General features: G+C 37.8%; 1 protein-coding gene across 1 annotated transcript; it reads right to left on the bottom strand.

The window, feature by feature from the left end:
- Positions 1-358: 358 nt before the first annotated feature.
- Positions 359-23,092, bottom strand: LOC149263910 (pentatricopeptide repeat-containing protein At1g71210, mitochondrial-like). The gene is made up of 2 exons (XM_089426834.1): positions 19,743-23,092; positions 359-435 (listed from the first exon to the last, which is right to left on the bottom strand). The coding sequence occupies exon 1, from the start codon at positions 22,862-22,864 to the stop codon at positions 20,165-20,167; it is 2,700 nt and encodes an 899-aa protein (XP_089282960.1). The 5' UTR covers positions 22,865-23,092; the 3' UTR covers positions 359-435; positions 19,743-20,164.
- Between the last annotated feature and the right edge of the window lie 31 nt (positions 23,093-23,123).

The following is a 23,123-nucleotide window of genomic DNA, read 5'->3' as shown; positions in this document are numbered from 1 at the left end:
CATTTCTTGCACCATTTCAATATTGCTATTGGAGCTGTATTGCAATGACAGAATTTGAGGAAAAACAGTTTCCAGTAATAATTATTAATTACTCCAAAGAAACCTCCTGTTTCTGCAATTCAGTCAACTTCATTATACAAGTTGACTAACCAAGGTAAAGAAAGAAAATATAAGGGTTCGCTTACACCTGAAGGGCTCATTCTGGGCATGGACCATGCCACCTGCATGGATGAGTTAAACTACGATGCATGGATGAGTGAAACTACAATGATGAATTATAAGCTGCAGCCATCTGATTAACTTCTCTCATTGAGATGAAGTATACATAATTGTGTGCCTTCTCATTTGAGATAAAAAATGTTGAAAACTGAATTTCCGTGGGTTGAATGTTATTTCTCTCAGTCAGAGGATGAAACGGCAGTTATCTTCAATATCCTGTGAACATTGGAAAAGCAAATAAGAACAATCTCTTTGGAAGGCTATGTTCATATTTTGCATTAAGCAATAAACATTATTATCACAAAATCTAGCCCATTAATCCATAATCTCTTCTAAAAGCATAGAACAGAAAATCCAAACCAGCACCAATACAGGACTAGACTCTACAGCCAAATAATAGCAGCCTCAATTTTTTGTTAAGTAAAGTTCGGGCAGCTTGAAACCAAAGGTGCAAAAACAGAAAATAGAGATCACTATACAATGTCGACAACATGGCATCTACCTCGTTAAACTAGAGATATTAGAGATATCAACAATACTAGTCACCAGCATGGAAACTTAAGTCACCAATGATAACAACTATACACACTACCAGATGCCATTGCCATAGCAGACACTTTTTGGCATTTGCAGCTCAAAGACACCCTCAAAACCAATAATACCAACTGATAACCCATGCCAAAGACCATGAAGGCAACATTGACAATTGTGTAAAGTTGTAACCTCACATTAACTACAAGCTCATGCCTAAGCAACCAACTTGCCAATTTAGTCACCAAATTAAAACTCACAACAGAAATGTTTCAGACACCTAGTACAGAGAACCATTCTCACAAGTGAGATTCATGCGACCAACTTAATGGAGACAGTCCAGTGATTCCACAAAAAGACTCGACTTAGTCGATCCAGCTATAGTTTTGTAAATTAATAGATAACTGAATATGATTATGCTCATGAAAAGTGATCTCCACTCCTACCTTCTTAGACTTCTACTTAAGTAGAGGTATCAATCAATCTTTCTAAACCATCATTACTGGCAGATTCATGCAGCAAGCACTTTGGAGCGTTAACTCCCTAATGAGCTTTTGCATGTCCCCTACAAACCTAGAGCATATGGCTAATAATCAATATCTGTAGACAATCTCCAAGAAGATACAGAACAGGTCTTCCAGGTAACAAGGGTGACAAAAATCTTAGAAGAGGAATTTTGTGGGATGGCCAAATGATATGGTAGAAACCCAATATTTTAGAGAAAGAAGAAGGAACTCTGATTTTAAACATTTAGCAACCAAATGCTAGGAGCATAAAATGACCGTTCGAGTTAGGACCCAACAGCAAGTCATCATATCGCAGAACGACATGGCAATTCCTCACTAATAAGAACATGCACACAAATTTTCATGATTCCTCCTCAAAAATGGCACCTACAAATGTGAATCTAGGGATGCCAAAATTAGTCTTGCCAACAACTTTCCATCATTTCTCCTTCTTCAGGAAATGTTCCAAGGACAAACAAGTTATCCATGGCCAGAACCTTTCTTGAGGATGGGAATTGACTGCACTGTCAATTTGGACATTCTCGACATACAGAGGGTAACTTGAGTTAATAATTTAATACCTCCGTTTGCAAGAACAAGGTTGAATAAGAATGGCTTTGAAATACGAGGAGATGTGTGTGACAATGACATGGGTAAGTGATTTTCTATGAGAATTCTTAATCAATCTCAAAGACTTCAGGCAATGGACCAACCTCCTTTTCCTGCAATTTGTCAAAAGATTCCAAATAATTGTTTGTTTAAGCTACGACCTACTTGGATGGAATAGAAATGTGTTAAAATTGGCAACTAGGGCCGAACTCCATGCGGGTCACCTTATTTATGGCTGCTGATATTTTTATTAGATTCCTCTCGTCGAGAGGTGTACGATTGATCTAAAGATCATCCGATTCCGATAAGTATTTATGAAGATATGAATTTATTTTGATTATGGACTAATTGTCAAGTCGGCCAGCAACTTATGAAGGCTCAGAAGCCCAACAGTCATGTCTATTCAACCTCAACGTTTTGCATATAAATACAAGGAGCTTTTTCCTCATTTGGACACCACACTCTCACACACATCTCTCTCTCTCTCCTACGCAGAAAGAGTCTCTCTCGCTTTCTCACACGTGTGGATGAAAAGAAAGTCATCCTAGGGCAAAAGGGACGCAGTAACAGGACAGCAAGCATCGTTGACCAGCGTTGACCCTCAAGGAGTGTGGATTGGGTGTGGTTGCCTCTCCTAGGCAGGCTGCAATTTTTGGCACAAAAATCAAGGTGCTCTGACCTCTGGCTTGACCGGTATTGACTGCCTTAGTTTAGAGCTGTAGTTGACTTAGGAAATCTGCACTTTGACTGAACTTTTGGGGCTGTTCTAGAGCTGTTTCTTCAGGCTGTTCGAAAACAAGTTGACCAGAAATTGACCAAGTATTTTAGAGATCAATTTCAGCTAGTTTGACCAAGTTTGACTTTGCTGATCTAGGGTTTGCTGTTGCTGATATAAAATGCTGAACTATTGAAGATAAAAGAAGATTTGATCAAAGGGTTTTCCCAAATTGGGGTTTGTCCCTGGCTAGCCGCCACATCTTGTGTCTCTTGTCTTGGCTTGTTTTCGGTTGATCATTTAATGTTCTATCTGCACTTTACTTAATGTATATGTGATTGCTAATATGTGGCTAATAAAAGAAAAATAAGTAAATTGCACTAAGCATAGAACATACCATAATTTAACATGGTATCAGAGCTAAGGTGAAGACAAAGCCCAAGCAAGAGCAAGAGCAATCACCGAAGAGAAGGTTGGCAAGGCTATCTGAAAGAAATCATGGGGTCCTCAACACACTTCCCTGCTGAAGACAAACTCCGTGAGAAGTTTGACTATCACAGATGGAAGATGTCTCTCAATCTAACATTAGAAGAACAGGAAGTGTTAGACCATGTGAGAGGCGGAATTGTTGAACCTCCATCAAATGCATTTGCTGCTGCTAGGAACAAATAGACCAAGGGAGAATTCAAAGAAAAGAAGATCATCCGGGACTCCATCGACAAATGCTTGGTGGCCTATGTTTCTGAGCTGAACACCTCCAAGGAAATCTACGATAGACTGGTAAGTTTATTTAAAGTTAATGATGCAAATCAAGTCTTGTTTCTTAGAAATAAGTTGAAGGAAATTAAGAAGGGCAAAGATGAAAGTATGCAAGCATATTTCTTAAGGATCACCGAGATCAAAAACGATCTCCTATCTATTGGGGAAGTAATTCCTAACAGGGAAATGGCCCTCACAACTCTTGGAGGACTACCATCTGAATGGTATATATTCAGGACTACTCTCCTCAACAATAATGTAATTTTTTGAATTTTTGACCGGAGAATCCACAGTAATCGAGTTTTTACACCAACGTTTCAAATCCCAAATGGGATCCATCATCAGGGTAAAGAGAAAGATGATAAAAGAAGAGCCAGATGGAGGAAATAAATACTCATGAGGGATGAATATTAAAGGCAAAGCACAGGTCGGCCAGAAAGATTTATAATGAAACCTAATTTTAATTTTAATTTTTATAAATTAATATTATTTATTTAATATTTTTAAAACAAAATCTTTAAACTAAAATCTAAATTAATATTAATATCTAAAAAACTAATATGTATGTTAATATTAATATCAAAAAACTTTATATAATCTAAAATCTATATTGATATTAATATCTAAAAACTAATATATATATTAATATTAATATCATAAACCTAATAAATAACACTAATATTTATATAACTTAATGACTATATAACTTAATATTGATGATTACTATATAACTTAATAATTATATAACCTAAAGTCTATACAACTTAATATATATATTAGAATTAATATTAATAAAGCCTAATACCTATATTAATATCTAAAAACTAATATATATATTAATATCATAAATAATTTTTATATAACCTAAAATCTATATAAATTTAATATCTAAAAACTAATATATATATTAATATTAATATATATGACTATATAACTTAATGACTATATAACTTAATGACTATATATGACTATATAACTTAATATTAATATATATGACTATATAACTTAATATTAATATATATGACTATATTACTTAATGACTATATAACTTAATATTTTATAAAACTTGATCACTATAAAACTTAATATTTATATAACCTAAAATCTATATAACTTAATATATGTAATAGTAATAATATCAATAAAAACTAAATATCTATATCAATATCTAAATAAATTAATATTAATATAACCTAAATTCTATATTAATTCAATATTAAAATCTAGACTGTATTAGAACATACATTAATGCCTAAATTATATTAAAATCCAACCTTGTAGTTGTATTAATAATTAGAGCTTTTAATAGAATATAAATAACCTAATGACAAAATTAATATTAAAATCAAAACAATGCTAATATCTATAATACTATTTATATTTAAAATGTAAACTTATATTAGTGTCTATATTAATAACTATCTTACCTGTTTGACAACTTACCTAGGGCCGGGCTGACGTTTTCTTGATTTTACTGATCAGGGGAAGCCAGCTTCCGCTAATCTCCAAACCGCTGTTTCTGTTCAGATTACAAGGATGCTTCAAGATTTCGAGGGTGCACTCCTCGAAGACTAAACACCACATCTGCTTAGAAAACGCATCAATTATCGCGAGAGAAGAGCAGCATCAGAGACGGAAAATCAGAGAAGCCCTCGAAATCTTGAAGCATCCTTGTAATCTGAACAGAGACAGCGGTTTGGAGATTAGCGGAAGCTGGCTTCCCCTGATCAGTAAAATCAAGAAAACGTCAGCCCGGCCCCAGGTAAGTTGTCAAACAGGTAAGATAGTTATTAATATAGACACTAATATAAGTTTACATTTTAAATATAAATAGTATTATAGATATTAGCATTGTTTTGATTTTAATATTAATTTTGTCATTAGGTTATTTATATTCTATTAAAAGCTCTAATTATTAATACAACTACAAGGTTGGATTTTAATATAATTTAGGCATTAATGTATGTTCTAATACAGTCTAGATTTTAATATTGAATTAATATAGAATTTAGGTTATATTAATATTAATTTATTTAGATATTGATATAGATATTTAGTTTTTATTGATATTATTACTATTACATATATTAAGTTATATAGATTTTAGGTTATATAAATATTAAGTTTTATAGTGATCAAGTTTTATAAAATATTAAGTTATATAGTCATTAAGTAATATAGTCATATATATTAATATTAAGTTATATAGTCATATATATTAATATTAAGTTATATAGTCATATATAGTCATTAAGTTATATAGTCATATATATTAATATTAATATATATATTAGTTTTTAGATATTAATATAGGTATTAGGCTTTATTAATATTAATTCTAATATATATATTAAGTTGTATAGACTTTAGGTTATATAATTATTAAGTTATATAGTAATCATCAATATTAAGTTATATAGTCATTAAGTTATATAAATATTAGTGTTATTTATTAGGTTTATGATATTAATATTAATATATATATTAGTTTTTAGATATTAATATCAATATAGATTTTAGATTATATAAAGTTTTTTGATATTAATATTAACATACATATTAGTTTTTTAGATATTAATATTAATTTAGATTTTAGTTTAAAAATATTAAATAAATAATATTAATTTATAAAAATTAAAATTAAAATTAGGTTTCATTATAAATCTTTCTGGCCGACCTGTGCTTTGCCTTTAATATTCATCCCTCATGAGTATTTATTTCCTCCATCTGGCTCTTCTTTTATCATCTTTCTCTTTACCCTGATGATGGATCCCATTTGGGATTTGAAACGTTGGTGTAAAAACTCGATTACTGTGGATTCTCCGGTCAAAAATTCAAAAAGCACAAACCACAGATCTCTGAAATCCAATAATGTAATTCCTGGATTTGAGGAATTTTGGCAAGATGCATTCAAGAAGAAGCAAGGATGGAAGAACAGGAAATGCCCACACTTAAAGGTCATCTCGCTGCCTTTTCTTCTCATGCTAAAAGAAGAAACAATTCCGGGGCTAAATTCAAAGGAAAGGCTGGACCAAAGGGTGGAAGAAAAGGACGATGTTACAATTGCAATAAAACAGGTCACTATGCGAGGGAGTGCCCCGATAAAAGGGACTCACACCGGGATGATGATCAAAATCCCTCTCAAGGCAATCAAAGGAATGGCAGGTCATATGGCCGAGGCAAAAGAGGTGCTGGAAATCAAGGAAGAGGACAACCATTCAAGAAGGCAAGAAATTCCAGGTATGAATCTAACACTGTTAACAATAAGCAAGATGAATATTATCTACCAGCAGCTCTATCTACTTCCGCTCCCCCGAACTCGCTGGAAAATTGGCTCATTGATAGTGGTGCCTCAAGGCACTTCACTGGCTACAAAGAAGCTCTCTATAATCTGAAAGAGAAAGAAACCAACCTGGAAATTGTCCTTGGAGATAATTCAAAATATCCCGTGAAAGGCGTAGGAAATGTTACTCTTAAATTGAATCAGGGTAATACAATCCACCTACAAGATGTATTATATGTACCTGATCTCAAAAAGAACCTGGTGTCCATTTCGGCTATGGAAGACAAAGGCTACAAGGTGGCCTTCAGCGATGGCAAGGTACGTGTATGGAAAAAGAATATTAAAGATGCCTTCACTCTTGGGTTTCGAGTTGATTCATTATATCAGGTCGGAGGAAGTCCGTTAGGTGTCATGTCTTGTGACACATCTCTTCAGTCCGAACTATGGCATCGGAGGTTTGCTCACCTTCATTATAAAGCTCTACCTGATGTAAGAAAAATGGTGACTGGGATGCCCGAGTTCAGATTAGAGCAAGAAGGTGTATGTCCAAGATGTGCAGAAGGAAAGCTCAAAAGGGGACCATTCCCCTCAAGCCAAAGCAAGACCTCCAATATATTGCAGTTGATTCACTCAGACATATCCAGTATGATTCCTGTGAACTCCTTGGGATGATAATTATATTACCTCACTTTTACAGATGATTATTCTTGCAAGACTTGGATATACTTCTTGAAAAGGAAGGATGAAGTGTTCTCCTGGTTTCGACACTTCAAAGCCTTGATTGAGAATCAAACCGAAAAGAAGATCAAGACCTTAAGGACTAATAACGGGACTGAATATGAATCCAATGAATTTCATGACTTTTGCAATGAGGCTGGCATTAAGAGGGAGACCACTACACCATATACTCCTGAGCAGAATGGTGTGGCGGAAAGGAAGAACCGTACGATTGTGGAAGCTGTCCGTGCTATGCTCCATGATCAAAGACTTCCAAAGTTTTTGTGGGACGAAGCTGCAAACACCGCCGTATATGTACAAAACTGATGCCCTCATCAAGCATTGGGTTCCAAGACTCCCGAAGAGATGTTCACTGGTAAGAAACCTGATGTATCTCATTTTAGAATTTTTGGAAGCCATGTATATTTTCATGTGCCGAAGGAGAAAAGGAATAAATTGGGTGCATCTGGAAAGAAAGGAATCTTCGTGGGCTATAGCGAAAACAATAAAGGCTATAGAATCTATGTGGCTGGTAAAAGACAAGTCGAGATTAGCCATGATGTCACTTTTGACGAAGATATGGCTCTTAGCAAAGTAGACAATCTTCCTACTCTAAGAGGATCTAAAGAAGCTGACACCAGGGAACCGAAGGAAAAAGAAGATGAGACAATACCTGATGTGGAAGAACCTATGGATCCTATTGATCCTCCTCTGCAAGAGACTTCCTCTTCCAGGAAGAGGCCTTCATGGCTTAGGGGGACACTTGATGATGCTGAAGGACACATTGCACCCCAAGGAACCTTCCGTGAAAGTAAGAAGCCGAACAGCAGGGATACCTGACCATCATGAGCACAATCATCCAAAATGAGCCTTCATCATTCACAGATGTCATCAAGCATCAAGTATGGAAGGATGCTATGACCGAAGAATATGAGTCCATTATGAAAAACGATGACTAGGATGTGGTCCCCAGACCCCAGGACAAAGCCGTTGTCACTTCAAAATGGCTTTACAAGATAAAGTATGCATTTGATGGAAGTGCGAAAAAGTATAAGGCTCATTTTGTCGCTCGTGGCTTCTCCCAGAAGGAGGGTATAGGCTATGACGAAATATTTGCACCTGTTGCCCGATATACCACCATCCGCTCCATCATAACCCTTGCTGCTTCGCAAGGATGGAATCTACATCAGATGGATGTCAAGACTGCATTCTTACATGGTTCGATCAAAGAGGAGGTCTATGTGGAGCAACCCGAAGGATTTGAGATTCATGATCGAGAATCTCATGTGTGCAGGTTGAAGAAGGCCCTCTATGGGCTGAAGCAAGCACCCCGAGCGTGGTATGAGAGGATCGATAGCTACTTGATGAAGTTGGGATTCACTAGGAGTGAAGCCGACCCTAACCTTTACTTTAAGGTTGAAGATGACAAGCCTCTCATACTGGTGCTTTATGTTGACGACCTCTTTCTAACAGGTGCAGACCCTCTCATTCACAAATGTAAAAGGGAGTTGGCTTCTAAGTTCGAGATGAAAGACCTAGGCATGGTGGACTGCAAGCCGCTTGACTTCAAGAAGTTAAGCGGTAGTGCTGTCGAACCCATTTTACGAAATGCTTCCGAGTATCGACAACTCGTCGGAGCATTAATGTTCTTGGTGAACTCCCATCCAGATATATGTTTTGCGGTCAACGCATTGAGTCAACATATGGTTGAGACTCACCACTTACATTGGATTGGTGCCAAGAACCTGCTGAGATATCTTCGTGGCACAATCACTCATGGGTTGAAATACACCGCTAGAGATGTGAGACTACTTGGGTATACTGATGTCGATTGGGCAGGCAATGTGGTGGACCGAAAGAGCACTTCCGAGTGTTGTTTCTCTTTGGGTTCTGCCTCAATATCCTGGATGAGCAGGAAGCTAAAATCAGTGGCTTTGAGCACCGCCAAGGTAGAATACATTGCTGCTAACATGGCCTCCTGTGAGGCAGTCTGGTTGCAAAATCTCTTCAGTGAGCTGTTTGGATTTACATTGGATACCACCGTGATTCTATGTGACAACCAGAGCGGGATTCGTTTATCAGAAAATCCCGTATTTCATGATCGCTCCAAGCATATCGATATCAGGTACCACTATATTCGAGATATGGTGTAGCGAGGAGCAATAAGGCTCCAACATATCGGTACAAATGAACAGGTCACCGACATTCTGACAAAGCCCCTAGGAAAGGTCAAATTCCTGACTTTCCGAGAACGACTTGGTGTCGTTCAGAGACCCTTTGATGAGGGTCGAGTATGATGTATTGAGCTTTGGGAGCTCCAGGGGGGTGCGGGGTACTTCTTGGAGCAACATGTGACCACAAGGTGACTCACCATCCCCTGGTGGTACACTATGTACAGGGTAAAGGTTCAACCTTCCCCTGTGACACCCCGTGGCGACTGTGGCACAGGATGATTAGTTCTCCTATGGGTCAGGATGATTCGTTCTTCGTGGCAACTGTGGAACAGGATGATTAGTTCTCCTGTAGGCCAGGATGATTAGTTCTCTGTGGCATCCACTGGACAGGATGATTCGTTCTCCTATGGACAAGATGATTAGTTCTCCTGTCGAGGCATCCTACCCATGCAGTCTGGGACTCATGGGAAGTACCTCTCATCTGATCAATGAGAAGGGAAATGAGGATAGGGACCATAGTAGTTCTATCGATGGACGCATCGTTGTATCTACCGTACTCCCTATGCTAGGATGACCTCCATTGATCTGGGATCAATGATACTGATCTGGAATCAGTGAGAGTGATACACACTCTGAGACTGACTTCGGGTCAGTGGAGGATGGTATGATACATCCTCAATCATTTCTTCTTCTTCATAGTTCGAGCAAAGTAACACAGAGCAAAGCAGCACAAAGCAGAGCGGAGCAGAACAGGGTCAAGCCGTATAGGACAATGCATTTGATGGATGAACAGTGACGGTCCAACAGATTGCAGATGAAGATCTCCCTAGTTGAGAGAGAGTGTTAAAATTGGCAACTAGGGTCGAACTCCATGTGGGTCACCTTATTTATGGCTGCTGATATTTTTATTAGATTCCTCTCGTTGAGAGGTGTAGGATTGATCTAAAGATCATCCGATTCCGATAAGTATTTATGAAGATATGAATTTATTTTGATTATGGACAAATTGTCAAGTCGGCTAGCAACTTATGTAGGCTCAAAAGCCCAACAGTGATGTCTATTCAACCTCAACGTTTTGCATATAAATACAAGGAGCTTTTTCTTCATTTGGACACTACACTCTCACACACATCTCTCTCTCTCCTATGCAGAAAGAGTCTCTCTCTCTTTCTCACACGTGTGGATGAAAAGGAAGTCATCCTAGGGCAAAAAGGACGCAGAAACAGGACAGCAAGCATCTTTGACCAGCGTTGACCCTCCAAGGAGTGCAGATTGGGTGTGGTTGCCTCTCCTAGGCAGGCCGCAATTTTTGGCACAAAAATCGAGGTGATCTGACCTCTAGTTTGACCGGTATTGACTGTCGTAGCTTAGGGCTATAGTTGACTTCAGAAATCTGCACTTTGACTGAACTTTTGGGGCTGTTCTAAGGTTGTTTCTTCAGGCTGTTCGAAGACAAGTTGACCAGAAATTGACCAAGTATTTTAGAGATCAATTTCAGCTAGTTTGACTTTGTTCATCTAGGGTTTGTTGTTGCTGATATAAAATTACAGAATTCAGATTTTGTACTATTTCTCTCTGTTGAACTATTGAAGATAAAAGAAGATTTGATCAAAGGGTTTCCCCAAATTGGGATTTGTCCCTGGCTAGCCGCCACATCTTGTGTCTCTTGTCTTGGCTTGTTTTCAGTTGATCATTTAATGTTCTATCTACACTTTACTTAATGTATATGTGATTGCTAATCTGTGGCTAATAAAAGAAAAATAAGTAAATTGCACTAAGCATAGAACATACCATAATTTAACAAAATGGTTTGAAGGGAAGCTATTTATGAACTGCTAAGACAATGAATTAAATGCTAATATTTTGGCCAACTTGTTCAATGTTAGATCATCTTAATCGTAGAAATTTTGGCTGCAAAAACACATACAAAAAATAAAAAAGCTGGAAATAAAATGAAATACAATTCTTCATTAACTATGCTATATCACATGATCCACTTCAAACAGACACAAATATGAGCGAAATTTTGATTGAGCGGCGGAGAACCTAGGGTTTACTCGGCTCTGGTTGCTGCCTGAGCCTGCGGCGGCAGGGCTTACCGCTGGTGGGGGTACTGGTCGCCCTTCCGGCTGCCATCGTCTGGTGTATCGTGCAGCCAGATTCTTCTTTGATATCAGTACCGGGGCTCGCTGCATCTGGTGGTTCTGCGGATCCCTCGCGCAGTGCCCTTCTTCATCTTCCTCAGCGAGACTCGGACCCATCTTATCGGCCTCGACTGGTGTCCCGGGTTGGCAGCCTGCACTGCATCCTCTGCGCATCATCGGCTGTGGTCCGGAGTTTTACATAGTGCTTTGAGCTGCGCGGCGGCGGCGTTTTTTCCTCGGCGGTTCTCTGCGCACCGTCCGACCCTCCGACTTGGCGGTTTAAGCAAGGGGTTTTGGCCTTTGATTTTTGTGCTGCGCCGCAGAGCGGGGTCAAGGGATTTGGGCTTCCTGACTTTCTTCATGGGGGCGAGGTGGCTGCCCTAGCCGCCTCTGCCCCCGGAACCGACCCGCCTCAGCTCGTTTCGGGACCTGTTGGGCTCCCTTGCTGATGCTGGGTACTTTTTTGGTCCTTTGCTAGTTACCAATGCAGCTATGGAGAGTGTTGAGGGATCTGAGGTGTGGAGTCTGTCTCTGCATCGATTCGTGCCGCTTTTCTATGGCTGTTGCTGGTTAGTTTCTTTTCTGGCTTCTCTGGATATATGGGTGGTTTTCTTCCACTGGCTTCTGAGGTTTTTGGTGGAGAGTTGAGGGGATGGGGGAGGTGTGGCTACCTCTACCATTTCGTGCCTCTCCCCTCTGTTTTTTGGCAGCCATTTTGAATTATTTCTGCACATTCCACAGGAGCTATCGTTTATTTACTGTTTTTATTAGCTTGTAAGGGTAGGAGTATACTCCTGTTGGGGTTTACATACCCTGTTTCTGGATGCCCTGTCTGAGGGCTTTATCTGCATACTTCCCTGAAGTATTGGTTTTTGTAAGTGGTTTACCCACACTACAGCATATGCGTTTCAGCATCTACAACATGTAATTTTCTGAAATTAATGGAAATTACGAGTTCTTTTCTTCGGAAAAAAAAACTATGCTATATCACATGCAACTCATTCACACCTTGCCTCATATTTCATTACAATTTATAACTCCCCTAAGTGGCCATGCTGGTTTAATCACTTACAATCTAACCTTAACATTTAAATACTACATTGGTCACATGTCATTGACAATTTAAGCAACCACATGATTCCTAACTTAAACACCATTCGAGTGTTAATACACCAACACCCCCACAAAAATAATATTTCTAAAATATTTATCCCCCTAAGTTAAATACACATCTCAACAACAAAATGTTGACTTAAAAATTTTCAGATGTAAAGATTGCATATGGATCCTCCTCCAACCATCAAGGCATTTTCGTTAACTAATTAAGAAACTAGGTTCTCTGGACAGGCAACATATATATGTGTCTTAAACAAAGCAACAAATGCTACATATCAAGGGCTCTTCATCAGTGCTCCATCATACCATCATTACCCTCATGTTTAAGGTAGAATTACACTAAACCCCCCAGACATTCTTCCAATTCTGTTAGGTAGATGACCACCACCCTCACACATCCTCATGGTGCAATAATTCCTTTGGATTCCCTTAGAAAATCAATCAAACTAAGCATTCCTTCTTCAGAACCCCTCTATCTGGACATTTTTAGCAACTAATCAAAACAAGTAACGTTTAGCAATTTCATCATGACCCTCTACTTTGCTTTGCAAACTATGGGCGTAAACCAATAATTGCATACTAGTCCATGAAATTACACTTTTCCAAATTGAATCATCAAAACAAAATGTACACTTAAATATACCTTCAAGTCCTGCAATGGCACAAACGTACCAGCTATATCATGCTTTCACGTACCTTGAAATTCTCTGCCAGAATCTGCAAGTCAACTATTGAGAATCGATGATGGACATTTATTTGGAAACATCCATCAAATAAGTGTTAGCAATTGTGTCACATTCCTAGAGAATTTTCATCAGATTTCAGCAACATTCCACATCTGACATCTCTAATCTCTGGCTAAAAATATGTAATAACTGCTTGTTGATTGAATCATTTGGTATTATTCTAGTTTGGTTGTGAATCCCCAACCTCATTGTACCCTAACTACTATTTGGATAGACCTTTGCTGTAAAAAAGTTGTTTCTCAGTCTACAAGTTTCCTAAAGTCTCTGTCCTACCTCCATTGATATTATTCACATATTCTGCATTTTATCTTCACATTGTCCATTTACATTAGTCACTCTACCATCTACATTACATGAGATTCTACACTTTACTGAACCACTTCATATATGTCATCGTGGTGGGTGACATCTATACAGGTTGTTTGTACAATGTAGACTTTATTGATGTGATACAAGTTGTGCCTGATCCTATATAGCATTTTTGTTGCCATTCTACAGAAGTTGCCAATGTTGTATTCATGCTTTCTAGTTAACGGGTCCACTCTCCTTCATATGAATATGCCCTAGAAGAACTCTCTTTTCTCCTTGAATGACTTCCATGAATGTCTACTAGTCCTTTATCCTTTTCATAATCAAGAATATGATCTTTGAGGGCTTCAATGCCTCTTGTTGGTTCACAACTTCTAAAACCATGGACCCCAAGAGGGCAGCTCAATTGGTGATCGCCATGATATGAAGTCTTTGTGAAGTATATGGTTCAAGGTTCAAATTCCCCTTGATTAGCCTTGCGGGCCATGCGTGCATTCACCTAGAGGTTTAGTGGTAGTGACAGGAATCGACCCCATGTCACACGAGTACAAGCCTGGCCCAGTTGCCAATTCCTCTAGATACAACAAAACCAAAAAAATAACTTCTAAAAACATGAAAAAAATTCTACATCTTCAAACATTTTAAAATAAAACTTACAATTATGCACCTGATTCTTTGAAATAGATGTAATCTCTCCTCAAGACTACAAATATTTTTAGACAGGCCAGGGGCATCACACGCTGCTACTTCCTCTAATACCAAGTAGAAATTTAGGGTGCAAACACATACAAAAAGGAATATAAAAGATGGAGAGAAAATAAAAGAGAGATTCTTATTAATAATGTATATCATATACAATTCTCCACACCCCTTTGCCTCATATCTCATTATAATTTATGAAGCACCTAAGTGGTTATGGTGCTTTAACCACCTAACCCCTAAATTCAACATTTAAATATTGCATTGATCATATGCCACTAACATATAAAGTGACTACAACATTGCTAAATTAAATACTTGAGAGCACTATTACCCCAACATTAATAAGAAATGGAAGGCTCAAGATAACGGACAAGTTAAATCACGAGACCTTAAGGCCTTTAAAAGTCTCACTCTTTTAAAAGCACAACGTCTTAAGGGTAAATGCCCAACCACATTGGACCAGTCTTACAACTAGATGTTGTGTGCACCAATCTTACAACTAGATGTTGTGTGGCCTAACAAAAATATAATGTGGAAGTGAGAAGTTGCCATTTTGGGCCCAGATTGTTGTCGAGTACAATGCTTTTCCTCTTTAGTGAAAAAGGCTTGTTTGGGGACAAACAAATGATCAAAAAAGCAATAAGGAATATGTGGGATGTGATCAAATTAACCAGCATCCCTTTTTTGTGGAATCAATAATGTTGAGCAACCTTTTCATATGGCAAATGCTCATTTTCAACCTGGGGGAAGTTCCTTCATTTAGATCAGACCTGGCCATCCATATTTCAGCGAAGAAAGACATTTTTAGGAAAGATTGTTGATACTCCTCAAGTGGAGGCAAAGCAAGCAAGCCAGCTCTCAAAGCTTATACAGGAATGGGGCTCATATGAACTCCCTCTGGCTCCTACATGTGAGAATCTTGATGGACATGTACATTGATTTATAACGAAACATATGATGCATTTAAAAGAAAAAGAAAAAATCCAAAGAAACTTATATAGGTTTGCTTAGAATTCTGTTAAGGCTAAAGAAAAATAAATTAGATCTATGTCCATCAATGACCAAATAATAGGTCAATGGTGCTAGAATATGCAGTAAGGCATAATGAGAATGTGGGAGTGCAAAGGCAACTCAAGGCGCAAATAAAGCCAAAAGATTATAGAGGGGTGAACGCACGAGGTAATCCCTAGAAAAGAAAAGAAGAAAAATGGAACCATCAAAGCCATGGCAATGTTCAAATCAAATTAGCTTAGTGGTAAGACATTGATATTTCATAATGTACTTTACATACCAATAATAAGTAAAAGATTTCTTTAAATCGGTGAAATGGCTAGGCAATGTCCACAATTGGATGTGTTATTTAGGGTCGATGCATATATACTTCCTCTGCCAAACCTCCATTAAGGAAGTTATATATTAACTTCAACAATTTCGAGTCAAAAAGAACAGTTGTGCCCAGAACCAACTTTGTTATAACTAGCTTTGTTGAAAGGGTAAAGGTCCCCTAACAGTCCACCCCTTCTTGCTATGCAAGCCCCTTTCTCTTTGCAACTGAAAACTTGGGCTTATCCAGCAAACCATCTAGGCTTACACTGCTCCATAACCTTGACTTGAAATCTACTAGCAACCTTGCAAATTTGGTTTGCAACCTCTATCAACGCTAAAACATTACCTTGCAATACTTGCTTGCACCACAACTTAAAGGTGTGATATTTCTTAGCACTACATCTAGACCTTGAGAGCTTCATTGGTAGTGCTACTTTTACTTTAGAAAAAATTCATTCCCTGTGAACTTTTTCAACCTTACTGTAAAACTGAACTATCTAAATTCGATCAATCTAAAACCATGCGTGAATTAATTGAACAAAGAAGTCATCCAATACATTGAGTTAGTTGATCTACCCTAAGTTGCATCCTCTTATTATTATTGTAAAACAAGGTTACACATTAAAAAAAGGTAATGCCTATTCATGTCAATCTCAAATACCAGGCACTGCGATCTTCAATTCAACGGCACTGCGATCTTCAATTCAACGTATACAACTGAAATTGGTTTTACTTGCTCAAAATTTTAATAAACTCATCCTTGGAGAGAATGTTGAGATGTTGGTCCTAGCCAATAGTGGCTTGCTGGGTCAATGAAAGCAAAGGTATTGTTAATGCCCCCACCAAGGTTCAAGTTGTCCAATGACACATCCATGCTTGTGCTCATGTTAGTTGTACACCAGTACTTGCATAGCAGTTGGGGCCATGTTGCACGATACTTCTAGGAACCCGGCGTTTTGGGAGGTTCGAACCCGAAACTCCGAAACTTGGTTGAAACTCGGCCGAAATTCAACCATCATGTAATCATCTATAAGAGTTAATAAAGACTTCGTTTTCCTTCTAAGTTGTCATCTATGTGTCTTATTTCTGTTTTTCTTGCAAAATAATTTGTTATTCACTTATTTATAAATTTCTTTTTTTATATATAAACATATATGACGTTTTGGCCGACGTTTCCATTCTAAACGTACCCGTTTCAGAAACTCTGAAACGTTTCGGCGCTTTGTGCAACTTAGAGTTGTGGCCAGATGTAAGACTTGGGTGTCATTGGTAGAATAGATGCTTCTCACACTCTCAAACGTTTCGGCGCTTCGTGCAACTTAGAGTTGGGGCCAGATGTAAGACTTGGGTGTCATTGGTAGAATAGATGCTCCTCACACATGCCCTCCTGGCCAAATGATTCCAGTTGGAATGTTGTTGGTTGCACTCACTCCTAGGCGGAGTTAGGAATGCTAGCTCCATCATGATAAGTGGAAGGCATTCCAAAACGATGGTCATTAATAAACCTTATTTTACTTTCGTCAGTCATCTTGACATTTCTGACTGAAGTTCTAAATGTGCCTTTCCACACATAATCATATTTGTTTCTGTAAATCTCCTTAATTCCATATTCCAGAGTTTTTCTTTTTATCAAACGATTAAACCATGTCTTCAATTTGACCATTTAGTCCTTTAATAGTGATTGACAAACCTTCATTTTCTTCGAATGATTATATAGATTAGATTGCTACTGACAAAATTTCAGTTACCCTAAAGTCCATGGTACCATCCCATCACCTAGTTTATATTCTGAAAAGCTTAGTCAAGACTCAACAACATAATATTTTCCAATAGATGTGATAAAAATAAACTATGCCGCCCAAGAGAGGACAATTCAAAAGTGATTTTAGCCTAAAATTCTTAAAAAGGCCAATATGATGCATATGTTACAAACTTACAGCAGTCAAATAATTCCCTTGTCACAAATCTTCCAAAACCTGCAGTCTTATTTTCATGATAAGGTACCGTTAAAAGCTTCTTCAAAGCTCCAAAATGTATGGGGTAGATGATAAGACAGAATTATTAACTACTGTTAACCCAAAACATGGAATTATTTAACTCTGGACCTATCTAGTGCTAAGAAGGATCAAATCCCTTGGGTTGTAAGTTTTTTGATCATTTATGATAGATCTAGGCTGCTTGTAGGTCTCACTCAACTCATTAGAACTCACAACTCATGGAGATATGGATATTTAAAAATACAGTTTTAAATATTGTTAGAATATTTATATTTGCATTGTAACAATTCTTATTTGTAATTATCATATATATAGATCCTACCTGTGTGTAAATATTATATATATCTTTTGATCTATTTATATGGTAGTTTTTATATCATGTGTACATATCAAATCTTCCTCTTTCATATATAGAGATATTTTTATTTATGTTTGTAAATAATATTATTTGTTCTTATGAGTATTATATTTTTTTTAAGCCAACATATGCTGACATAAGCATTATGCATGTGACATAAGCTGTGGAAGTGCCTTTTGGCACAATCATTCATTTCTGCAATTTCGAAAACATTTAGACTGACCATTCCATGCCAATTAAAGAGGTCCAACCTGCCTATTGTTTAAAGGTCATCCCTACAATCCGCACCAAACATGAAATGCCCATTATTGGATTAAACATATTAACTTTAAAACCATCAGGGTATTGGACCAAAGTCACCAAACTGTATTGTGCCCTAACTTCATGGTTCTACCATGCTTATCAAGATAACTTTTTACACAAGGTACCAAAAATGCCCCTAAAATAAAAAATAATTTAAGCAATCAGTGAGTGGCAATATACTTTTTCCCAGTGTTTCCATAAAAGTCCACTTAAGCAGAATTGAAAGATCCTATGGTTTCCTGTCTCCACTTGAGAAGTAATTGTATAATTAAAAAATTGCCCTCTTGGTTGAGAAGGCACTGTACCAGATGATTATGAGTAGATTTACAGGCTTCACATTCTATGGTAAATACCACAGAGAAGGTACTTGTTGCACGTTTGAATTCATCTACAATGGCCCACAAAAGCTAGTTAACACATTGATATTACCATCACTAGCACAGAACCAAATAACACATTGATATTACCATCACTTGCACGGAACCAAATCCCAATCTATGCTGGCCAGTTACCGGTCTAATTAATCACTGTGCTTCCAGCCAGTGGATTTCTTGAAGTTACACAGGATTCTCTCTGCATTTTTGAAGAAAATATGTATACACGAGACAAAAATTGTGAACCGGTTCTGAATCAAATTTCTATACTCACTGTACTTCTAGTCATAGTGGATTTCTTTAGTTACTCGATTCTCACTCACTCAAAGAAAATATGTAAACTATAGAAAAAAAACGTGCACCAGTTCTGAGTCAAATATGTAAATTATATGATGAGTGATTGCAAGAAAAATTCACTACAAAAAAGGTAGTGCAATTCAGGAGGACTTAACAAGAGATTGGATAATAGAATCGAAGGACCATCATCTATAACAAAGCTTATTACATCCCAGACTATAACAATTTCCAGCACTAATATCTCATATTAATTAATATACCGTGTGTGAGAATGATCAAGAAATAGCAGTACTTTTGTAGAACAAAATTGGCAGTGGACGGGACCAAGTAAAAAGAGTGTTTATTTCAGGTTCCAATTTTTGCAATCTTGCTTCGAAGATATGACGCTGTGTGCATCCTATTTGAATAAACTCTTACTTCTGAATTGTCTGAAAGATCATGTCTTACAAGTACATTACAATATATTAGAAAAAATTCTCAAAAAATACTTAACCTGTTCAGTAAAATAGCATATTTTATTTTTAATTTACACTAGCACATAAGAGGGCAGATGGTACCTTCAAACATTAAGTTGATTTCTTGTGAATGCAGCAAAAGTTCCAGTCACAATCTTGTGATTCTCGAATGTATGGCTCAAGTCCCCAGTCTAAATCTGATACTGATGTATATTCAAACTAGATATATAAGCTGCTAAGGAACAGAATAGAAAATATAGCAATATCATCAATAAAGTGAATATATTGTGGATGCTAAATTTCCTGAATGTACAATATTTTCTCAACTCGAAATCCCCTATGTATTACAATGTGGATGCTAATTTCCTGAATGTACATAATTTTCTCAACTCTGCTTCCCCTATGTATTAGAAGGTGATTCATACTCCACCTCTCTAGTTGACTTTTCATAATCATCATAATAGAACAGTAACACACGTGTTCTCACCGAGATTGAATATGGCCAGAAACAAAAGAATGCATGCTCATACAAATTTTAGGCCTCGGTTAGACACCATCTTCAACAAATGGCTTATATACCTATTAGGATGCAATTTATTTTCTAACATTTCACCCATGAGTTTCTGAGCATCATTTATTCTGCCTGCTCTACATAAACCATATATTAGGGAGTCATAAGTTGATGCATTTGGTGCACAGCCTTTTTTGGGCATTCTGTTGAATAGATCACAAGCAAGTTCCATTTTACCTTCCTTGCAAAGGCCTCGGAGTAGCATGTTATAAATAAGAATGTCAGCAGCAAAGCATTGCTCCATCATTTCTTCGAGCACTCCTATGGTGGATTCTAGCCTCCGGGCATCAGATAATCCAGCAATTAAAATACTAAAAGTTCCAACATTAGGAGCACAATTTTGCCTTCGCATGTCTTCAAAGAGAAACCACGCCTGGTTAACCTCACGTAACTTAAAGCTGTGGCCCAGGAGCACATTGTAAACGAAAGTACAAGAGTGATATCCTTTCTTCTTCATACCACTAAAAATTCTTAGTGCCATATTAAATTTGCCTTCCTTGCATAGGGCATAAATAAGTTTCTCATAACATCCAAGGCTGGGAAGTAGCCTTTTGCTAATCATTTCTTCAAAGAACATAAGGGCAAGCTGCAGTTTCTCTGCCATGCAAAGGCCAGTAATCATAACATTGTAAAGCTTCACGGGAAAGATATTTTCTGCCAGCAATTCTCTAAACAAGTTCAGGGCATTAACCACACTTTTACTTCTCAAGTAGCCATGTAACAAGTTAATATAGGATGTGGCATCAGGTGTGCAGTTATCCTCGAGCATCTTTTCGAGAATTCTTATCCCTATATTAGGCCTGCCTGCCTGACAGATGATCTTTATAAATTTATTGTACAAACCAGTATCTGGAGGGGAGCCACACACATGTACGTCTAATAATTGAAGAGCCTGATCAATCTGGCCTGTTTCACAAAGAACAGAAAATACCATTTTCACAATTAAGCGACTAGGTACATGCCCACTCTCTTGCATTTCGAGAAGCAACTTGGAAGCCATATCTCCCCGTTTTACATCACAAAAGCTATCTATTAATGCATAGTAAGTTCTTTTGTTAAGCACCACATTCATTTTCCTCAACTTGCCAAGCAACAAATATCCATCATCTACTCTTCCAGACTCGCAGAGGCTAGAAATGATTTTACCAGATGTTGAGTAATCAGGGACATAATGCCATTCAATTCCGGCATCAAGAAGCTTGTGAACTATATCAAATTTCCCTGCCTTGCTCAGAGCATTGACAAGAATAACAAATGTATGTTTGCCTGGGAAGAAACCTGCTGCCATCGCATCCTCCACAACTTTATAGGCTTCATCCATTTTTCCCATCCTACAAAGCTCATTTGTAAGTTTATTATAAGTAAGCCTATCCAGAGAAAACCCTATTTTTGATCTTTCATTGAAGAGATCCATTGCAATGTCAACAAACTTACCTCTGCAAAAAAAACGAATGGCCGCATTGATAGTGATCGTGTCTGGACAAATATGCTTGCCTTTCATCTCATTCAGTAAACAATAGACCTCCTTGTGTCTCTCCCATCTCAAAAGGCCAGCAACCAATGCACCGTAGCAACGAGGCCCGGGATGGAACCCCTGAGAAACCCTCTCTTTAAAGTAATCCAGCGCTTCATTCACTCTATTCTCTTCAATGAGATGCTTGATCACTATCTCATATGCTTTAGAAGTCCGAATAGCCTGTTCTTCTCTCAATTCGTCAATCAACAACGCAACTTCATCAATCCTACCGTCTCTGCAGAAAGCACTAACAAGAGAAACAACAGCGACCTCATCCACGGTAAGACCATTTCTCCTCAGTTCATCAAGCACGCCTTTCGCTTCATCTAATCTGCCCATGTTGCACAAACCCTGAATCTTCACAGAGCCCCCAATCCTACCTTGGCCCCACTGTGGCATTCGCTTCTCAATAGCATCTATGACATCAAAGGAGTTTTCTTTTGCCAATATTCTAACGAACACACTGTACGAAAACTTATCCAGGCTCAAATTCTGAAACCGCATTCGCCCAAACAACTCCAGAGCCAATTCAGACTTCCCGGCAAGCGAATATCCCATTATCAGAATGGAATAAACCCTTGGACCAGAACGAGGGTTTTGTTTCTGGAACGAATCCAGCCACTCCTCTATAACCCTAGATAAACCAGCCCTAGACAGCATATTGAAGAATGCGTAATAGGCTGTCACACTATGATTGTAGCCACTCTGCTGCCCGGCCCACTCAAAGAACTTGATGCCTAATGCCACATCCTTCTGAATTTTCAAAACCCTAATTACACATTGTTCAGTTAGGGTTAGGTTAAGACTTTTAAGTGCATGTTCAGTTTCTGAACCCCAGTTTCCTCTTGAAATAATTGAATTGATATCTTCTACTTGGGTTTGCATCTCTGTATTTAGGTCTGGCTTGCATTGCATAAACCATTGTTTGAAGGAAGATGATATTTTTCTAATACTCTGATCATGAGATTCTTGCAGACGATCTACATCAAGTCCCAATGTTGAGTACCAACATATTCTCTGACGCCCCAACAAGTAAGTTGAAGCCAATGATAAGAAGTATTGCTTACCCTTGCTCTGAATGAGCGAGTTGATGCCGAAATACAAGAGAAGGGATGATTTTGTGTATCGTCCCAGCATCCCACGACGTTGGAATGCTGATCAGAGACTGAGTCCAATGTTGTATTCTTGGTATCACGGTTGCATTGTTGGTATCACTGTTCCGAACATCTCGATATCCCATTTTATCTCATGAATTTTTTGCCTAACCAATGTTCTCGGATTTTTAAAAATAAACTAGTATGCTATTCAGCTCCCTAAATTGATCATACATCGTCGAATGAAAGTGATCTCAACCCTCAAATCACATCTACCAGGATTTTACATGTTAACTTCCGTG

This window comes from Pinus tabuliformis, chromosome 6, assembly GCF_031772625.1.
Source record: "Pinus tabuliformis cultivar Carrire ecotype Pingquan chromosome 6, CPIR1, whole genome shotgun sequence".
Taxonomy (NCBI): Eukaryota; Viridiplantae; Streptophyta; class Pinopsida; order Pinales; family Pinaceae; genus Pinus; species Pinus tabuliformis.
The sequence above is the reverse complement of the archived record's forward strand: the minus strand, read 5'-3'. Positions and strand labels throughout refer to the sequence as shown.